General features: G+C 37.1%; 1 protein-coding gene across 9 annotated transcripts in view; it reads left to right on the top strand.

Annotated features, from left to right (window-relative positions):
• Positions 1-12,374, top strand: part of RIC8B (RIC8 guanine nucleotide exchange factor B) — a 99,954-nt gene that overhangs the window by 71,992 nt on the left and 15,588 nt on the right. For all 9 annotated transcript variants that reach the window (XR_003236851.2, XR_011997883.1, XR_003236848.2 and 6 more), the window contains exon 8: positions 4,610-4,754. Coding sequence is in view for 2 of the 9 variants with exons in the window: in XM_026010934.2 (XP_025866719.1) it covers positions 4,610-4,754 (145 nt within the window). In the remaining 7 variants the exon portion in view is untranslated. The remainder of the gene's footprint in view (positions 1-4,609; positions 4,755-12,374) is intronic.

Genomic DNA, 12,374 nt, shown 5'->3' with positions numbered 1-12,374 from the left:
ATACATACATACATACATACATACATACATCTAGCTGACACCAAGTAAAATCCAAATTTTATTAGATGCCTCCATGGCCTAACATATATTCTAAATTCAGTTTGCTATTATCTTATACTTTCTGCTTAGTCGTGCTAAATATTTTATTCTTGCCTGATTATACTGTACTGTTTCTTGGCATTATCATCATGACTTGGCAGATACCGTTCCCTTTGCATGGAATGTCTTTGCTAGCATGGTGAGCTTTATTTATCCTAGAAGATCAGTTTAAGTATCATCTCTGTGAAGACTTGTGTGATCATGGAGGCAGAGTTAATCATTCTCTCTTCTTTTACCATTTTTACTTTCTTCTGTTTTTAGCACTTTTGATATTTGCTATGTTCTCTTAATTTGTTGAACTTACATTCTAGACTTTGAGTTTCTTTAGGTCAGAGATCATGTTTTCTTCATCTCTGGATCCCCAGTTTTAACATAGTACCTTACAGATAGTTATAAGAGTAAACATTTCTGCTGTCTGAATGCAGTGTAGTGAATATGGTCCTGTGGATCTCTCCATATAAAGAAATAATTTCAGTACACTAAGAGAGAGGCATGTGCCAGGTATTGTGACAGCCTGAAAGAGGGAATGATAGGATAGTGTAGAGACAGAGAAAATCTATGCAGAGAAATGGGAAACAGCCTTGGTATGTTTATGAAAGAGATTAGTTCAAGATGTGAGGAATGCACGATGTGCAGGAATAATAGGAGACAAGTTTGGAAAAGAAGGCAGGGGCCAGAAAATGAAGAACGCTTAGCCTTTATGGCAGATCTTAGAGGTTTTATCCAGGAAAGTGATAACACCATATTTTTGCTTTACAAATATCTGAGGCAATGGTATGGAACAAGAATAGAGGGATATGAGGTTGGAAATAGGGAGAATAGTTATAGGAAGCTACTAGTGTAAAATTTCTGGAAGTTGCAGCATTTGGAAGGAAAAGGATTATAAAACCTTCTCTACATAACAGAGAAGAGGAGAATGGTCTCTGGGTAGAATCTGGCTCTGCCATTCTTCCTCCTCAGAAAGAGCAGGACTTTTTGATTTCATGATAGAGTGTGATAAAGCCCACATTTGTATAAGCAATGATGTCATTACCACCAGTGCAGGTCTAACTGCAGGGTGCTACTGTCAGTTTTCCTCTGTTTATAGTGCCCTCTAACATCTTGATAAAATAATGGTGAAATATTTTTTGCAACTTTCTGACTGAATGCTGATTTGTCTCATTTCTGCAGCAGTTTTACCTAATGATGTCATTGATTACTAGGACAAAAAAATATTTTTATATTGTTCCTTTTTATTTTAAGGGCCACACAGAAAATCTTTCCTTGCCCTTAGCAGCTCACTTTTTCCTTTTACTACCTTCCCAGTACTGAATAGGCTATTATTACAATGTATTTGAAAATAGCTCGAAACACTCCACCAAATAATGTCAATCAGAACTTCACAAAGAAAATGTTTCTCACTATGAAGATTTTATAGTCCATTTGTTTCCCTTCCCCAACCCTCATTTTTAAAGTATTTTATCCTAGTAACAAAAGTTCATTTGATTTTAAAACTATTGACTATAGCCTTATCTGTTTTGAAGGCAAGGTGTGTCTTAAGTACCCTTTGTAACCCAAACTGTCACAGAGTTGACGCATTTGTTGCCATGAATGAACAGTAAGCAGCATTTTCATAAAAGTGCTAGGTGTTTTTTACTACCAACTAGCTTCCAGGAGGATTTTCTGCTTAAGAAAGCAGATTAATGTTCTGTTTACTTCTTTTTAACCTATTTTGGCCTTTCATAAATTCTGCATTCTTAAACTGTTTTAATATTTAGTCATTGTAGGTGGTTATCTATATTTTATGTCTTTTCTATTGTTATTTTTTAAAGTATATTCATATTTCAACTTAGACTTTTACAATTTTAGTGATTTTTTTTTTCCTGGAACTACTAAACCTCTTTGTTAAAAAATAAGCCTTGTCAAAAACGCTTCCAGTGAGAGTATTAGGGCCATGTGGGTTCAGATTTATGATCCTTCACCTCTTGAGTCTGACCGTGTCATTAAAGTCATGTCTGACCTCCATGAATATTAAGAATATCTGTATGCACTGAATATTCACTTCCCTAATAATCTATTAAGAATTAATTAACTTATCTAAACCATCCCAGTCTCGCAGAGGCACTGATAGCAAGAGGGAGCATGTTCAGATTTATTCAGAGGGCTTTCAAATTAAAACACCACAATAAATTCTAATATGATTCTATTTAGAACTTATTGAGAATTATTACCAAAGAGACAACAATTGCCAATAGGTTTTAAGACAAAAAATGGTTGAAAGAGAATAGTGTAAACTTTAATCTACTTATATTTTTTTTCTACTTATGTTATTAATCCATGGTTCCTTTTGCACAGATGTCACCAGTTTAATAAATCCTATGATGTTGTAGGACTTTCTTTTATTTGTCCCCAAAGTACCTATTTTCAGTGTGAAGGAAGGCATCCTCTAGTTAAAACATTTGAAAATTTAATGAGCCCATCCTGGACTATTAATCCTATCCATCCATGTCTTTAATGATTTCATACTCTTTTCACATATAGTCCTTTCCTTACCTACATACTTCCTATCTACTGCCCCTTTCATATCCCAAAGTAATTTTAATTCCTCTTCTCTGAATCTTCTCCAGCTTTATTTTGTCTTTTTTTGAGGTAAGTAATCTGAATTACAATAGTATTTCAGATGTAGGTTTTACTAAAGCTTTGTATGTGAAAAAGATAGTGTTGGGTTTGTTTCCTATAGTTGTCTTTAGTATTACACTTTATTGAAAACCTTAAATAAAATTTTTATCTTTAATTTGAATTTTTCTTAAAAGGTTTATTTATTTCAGAGAGAGAGAGAGAGAGAGAGAAAGAGCAGGGGGTGGAGGGACACAGAAGGAGAGATTATGCCAGAGCCAACTCCCTCACTAAGCTCAGAGCTGAGCCTGACATGGGGCTTGCTCCCAGGACCTGAGATCATGACCTGAGCTGAAACCAAGAGCCAGCCACTTAACTGACTGAACCACCCACGTGCCCGTAGAGTGAATATTTTAGTGTTCATTTTAAAATTATATGTGAATGGGAATCCCTGGGTGGCTCGGCGGTTTAGCGCCTGCCTTTGGCCCAGGGTGTGGTCCTAGAGTCCTGGGATTGAGTCCCACTTCAGGCCCCCGGCATGAAGCCTGCTTCTCCCTCTGCCTGTGTCTCTGCCTCTCTCTCGCTCTTTCTCTATGTCTATCATGAGTAAATAAAAAAAATATTTTAAAAAATAAAATAAAATTATACGTGAAGAAAAGAAAGTACTATTAAGGGACACTTGGGTGGCTCAGTGGTTGAGCGTCTGCCTTCCATTCAGGTCATGATACCAGGGTCCTAGGATCAAGTCCTGCATTGGGCTCCCCACAGGGAGCCTTCTTCTCCCTCTGCCTATGTCTGCCTCTTTCTATGTCTCTCTCATGAATAAATAAATAAAAATCTTTTTTTAAAGAAAAAAAGGGCTGCTAAATAAAGCTGCTAATGATTGTTTAGTATCTTTGTTAAAGGTTCTTATAAATTACCAAAAAAAAAAAAAAAAAAAAATCCTTGAACTGTGGTTCAAGGTTCCCTGCAAAAGTTTTATGTGTCTGTTTACCTTAGAGTTAAAGTTATCACCTTGCACTGATGACAAGGTAATACTGACCTGCACCCAGTGGTTCATTGAGCCGTTGCTGCTGTGGTTCACTAAGAGAAGCCTAACATGCTCATTGTACCTGATATTACCAGGGGAAAAGAAAGAGTATTGACTTTGTGCCAGATACTTTTCTAAGCACTTTGCATGTATTAACCTGTGAAGTAGATTATTATTCCAGTTCTCCAGATTAGAAAAAGTAGGGTACACGGCTATAGTATAACTTCCCCCTAAGTCAACCAGCTAGTAAGTGGTAGAGCCATTATTAAAATCCAGCCAGTGCTCGCTTCTGCAGCACATATACTAAAATCCAGCCAGTCTAGCCCCTGGGCCTGTCTTCTCAGGGCATATCATGTGCTTATGTATTGTCACTGACTTTTTGAAAAAATAGTAATTTAGCTATCCTTTTTGCAAACATCCTTAAGTTTTGTGATTTCTTTTACTCTTTACCCACCATTCCCTATAAAGAGTACGTGAAAGATTTTAGATAATGACTGTGTTGGTAAAATTCTAATCTGGCTTTCATTAATTCTAGTTTCTAGTGATCGTTTTATAAAACTGGATAAATAATAAGATTTGTGACCAGAAATTTAAAACACCACCCTTACCGATGACCCTGTGGTCACAGAGGCTCCACTTTTGCCACAAAGTATATTCTAAACAGCTCCACTTGAATTTCTGATAACTTAAAAAAGGCTTTTGGCATTCAGAGCATGTCAGAGAATTTGTAGGTAGTCAGTATAACCACTACCACACTTTGAAAATCTCTCAATTTTAAGGTTTAGTGCTGAGATACGTATTTCCAGCTTCCCTGTGCTGGTGAATAGTCGGTAATGACAGTGAGCACCATGGATTCCTGTCTAAAAACCTCTTCTGTTTTTGCAGTGGATAGCCTGCTGAAATACACTGGCTATGGGAATGCTGCAGGACTGTTGGCGGCCAGGGGCCTTTTGGCTGGAGGAAGAGGAGATAATTGGTACTCAGAGGACGAGGACACAGACACTGAAGAATACAAAAATGCAAAACCAAAGTATAGTATCAAGTTTCTTTTCACCTAACTATGTCTGTGCCTTTGATTTGGTTAGTTGCCTTTCACTTCCGTCGTCTCTCATTTTCCAAGTGTTTCTTTTCTTTTGTGGATTTGGAAGCTTTCCATTTAATAGTGTTTTTAGATGTGATTTAATAGCTAGTGGCTTACAGAGTGACTTCAAGTAATTGAGGAAGGATTATATTGTAAGAAATGTTCTGCTGCATGCTCATTACCCTCTCCTAAGTATTTGGAGATATGGTATTTAGACACCTACCGTCATATACTTAAAGTATTATTGCCTAGTTTTTGCTTTCTTTTCCATAAGGTTGAGTAAGGTATAATCAAGACGAAGTATATAAGTTGATTATTTGATGCTTCAGTCTTTCTCTGAAATCTAAACATAGGTTCAGCTCCATGAATTCTGATCTTCCTTCTTGCACAAAAGCCATTATGAGTCAATAAAATGGTACATTACTAGCAAAAGGAAAATATAGCGCTGCAGCAAATTTTAGTAAAAAATTTGGGTAATTGTCTTTTAACAGATGTATTATTGCACTGAGTAGGCAAACCAGAGAATCTGTCAAGTCTTCCCTGAATCAGTGCTTAGAAATCAAAGACACTAATTCTTCTTTTATCCCAGAACAGACCACCTCTACTTCCTTCTGTTTCTTCCCCATCCTGTTCATCCCTTTCTTAACCCACATCCCAGGTAAATTTCTTAATTCCACTTATTAGAAGTTATTTGAGCTCAATTTTCTGGTTTCTATTATTGAATATTAAAAGGGTATGCCCTTCCTTTTTGGCATTATCAATGATGTTGACGTGTTCTAGGTTTTCTACTGACAGTTTCTAGAATATAATGAGGATCATGTGGTAGTTGATAAAGGATAGAAAATCATTATCTGCAAAGCTGGTGCTTTTTTTAAGGGATAGATTGTGCCCTGTTAACATGAAAGTACTACGTTATCAGAAGGTAAAAGTAAAGATCAATCCCTCATTAGACAAGACTTATATGACGTGTATTCCTTGGCAAATCAGGCCTGGGTAGGTAGCATTATTAGTATCTCCAGTGCTTTCAGCCTCAGGAGGATCTTATAGAGTGTGACCTAGAAAAAAAGACTTTTGGGGAAGCTAGCAGTGACTCTAAGCAGTACATTCTTAAGACTGCCACCATTTAGATGTTATAAATCGGGCATCTCCATTGTGTAATTGAAGCTTAGATAGGGGAATCATACTTTAATCTTTCCCTAATTATAGAAGTCATCATTCTAAATTAGTCCTGCTAGCTCTTGATTTTTCTATTCCATAAACTGTGCTTTCATATTTAATCTCTCTCCATTTTAATATTTATCTCTCCATTTGAGACATTAAAGTTTACTACTTGAGGTACACTTTCATATTTTTAAATGAAAGTAGAAATTATGTTAGGCATTCATTGTGTCCCAAATTATATGGACAAGTCAACTAAGATTAAAAAAAACTTTTAAATGCTCACAGATGGTTGATGTCATTATATCACAGAGTATATTGCTGATTTTGTTTGGTAGATGACTTCTGTAATGGTGATGATCACATGTCTCACAAACACCAGAATGCTTGGAGAAAATACAAGAACTCTGGGTCTCTCCTAATAGAATGGGAAATAGAGATGTGTTAGATTATGAAAATGATTTTAGATTTCAGGGGAACACCTCTTCTTTAAATCAAGGACCATCATGATATTTGGTATTGTTATTGTCTTGGCTAGGAAGATTCTATACTTAGGCCTTATTACATCCCTAGTTGGAATCTTCTTCAACTTTTGGACTTGGCCGATACTATTCATAGGAATGGTGCGTTAGTGTGATCAGAATAGTCACCATTGTGAAATCTTGTGTTTCTTAAACATTGCTTAAATAGGTGTTTCTCACCTAGCATTACATCTTTCCCCTTCAGATAGATTTGCATCTGCTTTTTTTCTTACATCTTCCCTCTTATAGGTAAAACTGTGGTGCGAATTTTGTTCATTTAAAATATTTATTCATGGGGCACCTGGCTGGTTAAGTTGGTAGAGCATGTGACTCTTGATTTCAGGGTTGTGAGTTCAAGCCCCATGTTGGGCGTGGAGCCTACCTAAAATCAAATAAAATACTTATTCAAATGATCCTTGTGAAACAAAGTACTGTGCAAGTAAGAGACCCTCTATACTCTGGAAAGTGATCTACAGTGCTCAAAGAACCTAAAAATTATGAAAACTTATTACCAATCTAGTCAAGCTTATAAAGTCAGCCTCTAAAAAGATTGCTCTCTCCCCTACGCTCTGATTACCCTTCACCAATCAGTATTCCCAAGAACATAATGTGCTTTCCTTATGATGCATTTATTCACAACAGTTGCTAGTATTGGCAGAAGCAAAGAAATTACCCTTTATCCAGTTGGCCTTAGTCCTGTTGTCAAAAATATAAGTGGATTCTGATTGTTGCACCAAGGTAACCTATAATCCTTTAATGGAATCTGAAACCAAGAATTGTGTGGAGCTTACACTCAGGCTATGGGACACCATTAATTTCACAACAATCTTTTTTTGTGTCAAAGTAAGTGTATTTAATGGACTGGAAATGGCTTTCTGCAATTAGCAGAAATATACTCATAGAATCAAGTTACATGCCACACAGGCTTTTGGTATATGTCTAGCCATGTTTGTTATAAGTTTTCAGATAAACTTTGGTCCTGTATTGAAGAGAAAAATTTCGAAATTCTAAATTTTATACCTGTTTCTTTTATGTCTCTGAAGATAGAGACCCCTTGACTCTACAGGTGGCATAAGAAACTGACTAATGTGGTTTGTACATCATTCCAAATGTCAATTCAAAGATGTGTTCCTAATGACATTTGGCTCATTTTAGACCAGTGGCTTTCAAGCTGGATATATAGGAGCCTGGGGGTCGTTAAAGGGCTGCTAAATGGAGGGCAGAAGGAAGGGCTGGCCAAAGTGAGTAGAACTGTAAGATACTTCCTTATACTCTTCGTACCCTACACTACTTCAAAATCACATCCAGAAGCTTAAAATCATTGTACTAAGGAACTGAGGGGTGTTTCCTTCTTGACTATATTTCTCTCAGAAGTAGCTGTGGTAGCAGCTGTATAATTTCTCCATGAAACGAGAGACTTTTTTTCTTTGTCAAGATTTGTTTTGTTGCTTTAAGTCCCATTGTAATTGTCACCATATATTGAGGCTATACAAAAAAAAAAAAAAAACTTTATTTTTACTATTTACTGAAGGATATAGTAAATTTCCACTCTGTTCTTTTTATTATTTTGTTGGGGGGGGGCAAGTATTCTGGGGAGTTTTTCCTGAAAAGACATGTCTAGCCTTATTTGCATATAATTTTTCCTTTCTCACCCCATCTCCCCCTCCTTTCCTGCTCTGGGCTTGCAAATGCCTTTTCCTGAAAACCCTGATCCCTTTTCTAGAGGTTGCAAATTCTCTGTGGATAGGCTCGATTTAGCCCAAAGTTAGGTTCTGCATGCCTCCTTGATGTTGCATTCACTGGTTATTTAATTTTGTGTTTTTATTTTCTGTTTCACATAGTGCTTCTTAATTCCTTGCCAACATTTAGAATTCAGATATTTCAGATGGAAATTTGGATTTCTGACTTCTTTTGAATAAGTTCTAATAACAACATTAAGCCTGCATTTTTACACAGCAACTGGCTGATGGAGTTGCATGGTGGTGGTCCCCATCATACCAGGCATTAGGTCCTCTGGTTTAACGGCAGATCCTTTTCATTCATCTTACCTGCTTAGCCCCTGTAAGGATTTGTCCTTAAAGCCCCTTTTTTAACCAGAATACTTTGAGTAAAATTTAATCCCCCACTTTTTAGAGATTGAAGATAACTTTCATATAGCTCAGAGAAATTTTAATGGCTTTTTTGTTAAATGACCTAGTACTATTGATGTTAGCCAGATGTAGCAACAAATCAAAAGCAAAACTCTTGAAATATATTTCAGCGTTTACATATATATTCATATGCTCTTACCTTTTTATGTCTTAATCCCTTTATCATCAGGCCCATAACTGGTCAGTTCATATAATGATTTTATATGATATAAAATGCTCGATAATATACTACAAGTGAGTTTAAATAATTCTTGTCACCTAATTGAAAGACATATATAATCATAGAATTGGAGTACTGGGGGAAACCTGAGTGGCTCAGTGGTTGAGCATCTGCCTTCAGCTCAGGTCCAGAATCCTGGGATCAAGGCCACATCAGGCTCCCTGCTCAACAGAGTCCTTCTTCTCCCTCTGCCTGCCACTCCCCCTGCTTGTACTCTCTATCAAATAAAAGTATATAAAATCTTTAAAAAAAACAAAAACAAGAAAAACAAAGAATCGGAGTACTGGAAAGATGGGGGAGGGGAACAGACAAGGTAGAACAAAATCATGTCATAAAATTACCCAATACATATCTACCACAGTTAGAGTACTTATAGCATCTTAAGACTAAAAAAAAAAAAGATCAGAGTCTTTTTTTTTTTAAGGTTATTTATTTATTTATTTATTTATTTATTTATTTATTTATTTATGATAGAGAGAGAGAGGCAGAGACACAGGCAGAGGGAGAAGCAGGCTCCATGCCAGGAGCCTGATGCGGGACCCGATCCCGGGACTCCAGGATCACGCCCTGGGCCAAAGGCAGGCGCCAAACTGCTGAGCCACCCAGGGATCCCCAAGACTCAGAGTCTTAGAACAAGATAAAAACTAACCCCAGAATTTCAGTGTTAAGATCCTGAAACCTAGAATGTTAAGTCTTAAACTATACTATTTGAGGTTATAGGTGGCAAGTGATTTTTTAAATGAAAATAATCTATTTTATGAAATCTCACTTTGTTGTTACAGTGACTATTTGTTTTCTCTTCTTCTCTGGGTAGGGAAACCACAGAAGTCTGTTTTGAAGTGGGGAGCAAGAGGGCTGACAGTGTCCACGTCTGCCTCCTGACCCCAAGTACATTGGCATTTTTCCCATAAGAGAGGGGCACAGTTTGATGCCTCAATTTGTGTTTTATGTGATATAGTGTACATTCTTCTGGGGACTGGAGGTACTGCATGAGTAAAGGATGGTAAATTCTCACTCTGTAAGAATGAATTTCTGGCCACTATGCTTAGTGAGCAAAGGATTTTGTGACTTTAGTAGCTAACTTCAGAGCAAGCCATCAAATCATTTTTAGCAGCAGGGGACTTGAGGTCAGCTTGTGGAAAATGGACATCATTTCTATTAAGCCTTTAAAGAACCAAGAAGAGAATCCAATGTGCCCTGATTTAGGAATTCATGTCCTGACTTTATATTGTGGATACTACAGTGCTTACTAGTATATCCTCCTAACACATTTTTCCCCTGAAAATGATGGATCTGATTTCTTAAGTCACCCCTCCATTGAACTTGAGAATAAAAGCCTTCTCTCAAGAGGCAAATCAAACATGTTTTACATAGTTAATATATCTGTCTTCCCTTGTACTTTCTTCTAAGACCTGATTTCCCTTGTCTGCTTGGGAAGTAGTATGTGCCTATAATAAGTACCTTCACTAATTTATTTATAAGACTCGTTGTTTTTCTAATTTAGAAGGTGGCAGAAAGGAAACCAGTGAAAACATTCTGTTGTTACAAGCCTAAGCAAATAATAAATGGGTGGTGGAATTACATTTTCATTGTGGCATCTGGATACATCTTAAAAACACTGTAGTTCTCTGAAACCTTATCTGGGGCCCGTTTGTCCTTGACTTTTAGGGACTATGATGACCCCATTTAGTACTTTTTCCCATTTATTATGAGATCAGAAAAAAAAAAAAAAAGAATAGTAGCAAACAATGAGTGTCTGAAGTGGGCATCCTAACCCTGTGGTTCTTAACCTCATTGTGTATCAGAATCACCAGGAAAATAAAACTCATAGATTTAGTTGGTCTCAGGTGAGCCCTAAGCCTTTTCTTTAAAGTTTATCAAGTGATTATAATGTGCAGCCAAAACTAAGACTCACTGGCAGGCTACAGTTTTCAGACTATCTCCCAGAGATCCTAAAAGTGCCTCAGGGGCAACCTTAAGGGGAAGCAAGTAAGTATAGACAAACAGAAGGGGCTTTAGGCCTCCACTCTGCTTGACCACCCCAACCCTCTTCTGCCTGAGCAGTTCCACTTTGTCTATTTTATATATGGGCTTTCTGTGTTGATATCATTTGTTTAAAAAAAAGGTGGGGAGGTGGGTGGTCGATCCACTGCTTTGAAGGAAAAAAAAACTTGTTTTTTAATTTTTATTTATTTATTTATTTATGATAGTCACACACACACACACACACAGAGAGAGAGAGAGAGAGAGAGAGAGAGAGAGAGAGGCAGAGACACAGGCAGAGGGAGAAGCAGGCTCCATGCACCGGGAGCCCGACGTGGGATTCGATCCCGGGTCTCCAGGATCGCACCCTGGGCCAAAGGCAGGCGCCAAACCGCTGCGCCACCCAGGGATCCCCCAAAAAACTTTTTAAATCATGGCTGTAGACATAGGTCTTACAAGACCATTAAAAAAAATGTTTTAGATCTGGTTTGTGAGGATACTGAGCTCAGAGTCCTTCCCAAGAATCTGAATATCATGTACCCTCCAAGGAATGTCTAAGAAGAGTAGGAAATCTTTTAGTAATAGATAATACCTAGTGACCTAACCCTTTTATTACTCAGATGAGAAATCCCTGGTCAGTAAAGAAACTTAACCTGCTCAAGTCAAAGTCTAAAGCAGGGCTTACAAGGTAGTCTCCAGAGGATCCGATTGATCACAGGGTCTTTAATTTGGCCCATAGGATTCTATCTCCTGCCATATGAGACTAGCACTGCCCTCAAATTTATCCCAGTCCCCAGCATTCCACACTATTTACAGTTGACCAGTTCATTCATTTGCTTATCCTGCAGACCTGCCCACTGAAAGCATTTGTGTTAGTAGACCCTAGAAAGCACTTTATTAGCAATTTGCTGTTTGATTTTAATGATCAAATGAAATATCCCTGCAAACTGTCCATACATGGCTGAAACAAAAATGCCGTAACCTCGTCTGCTTTTCCAGAAAGATGTTTACATTATAGATGTTTAGCAGCCACTGAAGAATTTTCTTTCATCTCCTTTCTAAAAAAAAAAAAGCGTGGCTTTCATCTAAGAGGATAGCTTGTTTGGTATTAGAACTTCATACAAAGTTTATGGAACATATTCATTTTAAGTACTTTATTAAATTATTTCCAGAAAGCCAGATGGTATACCTGTCTCTTGGTAGGCTAGATTTCATTCCTTTTTTTTTTTTAATCTAGGTCAGATCAAATCTAATTAAAATTGTTCTTCTGCTTTATCTTTTATTATTTGAACACTCACTGCCTTCTGTGGTCTCACTAATGGACTAATTTCCTGAGATGATAAATTGGCATGCTTTCATTTTCAGATTTCAGCCTCTCTGCCATCATTTTTCCAGTTTTTTTGACACATTTATTTTATGCTGTATCACAAAATGGATTTCTCCTACTCTGAAATCATTTGTCCCCTTAAATTAATAAACTATGCATCCAAGGATATTTATCCTAACGGCACCAACCAAATTTCATATTTTTAAAAAG

The sequence above is a fragment of the Vulpes vulpes genome, chromosome 16 (genome assembly GCF_048418805.1).
Source record: "Vulpes vulpes isolate BD-2025 chromosome 16, VulVul3, whole genome shotgun sequence".
In the NCBI taxonomy this organism is placed as follows: domain Eukaryota; kingdom Metazoa; phylum Chordata; class Mammalia; order Carnivora; family Canidae; genus Vulpes; species Vulpes vulpes.
Note: the sequence above shows the minus strand (reverse complement) of the source record. Positions and strands in the feature narration are given on the sequence as shown.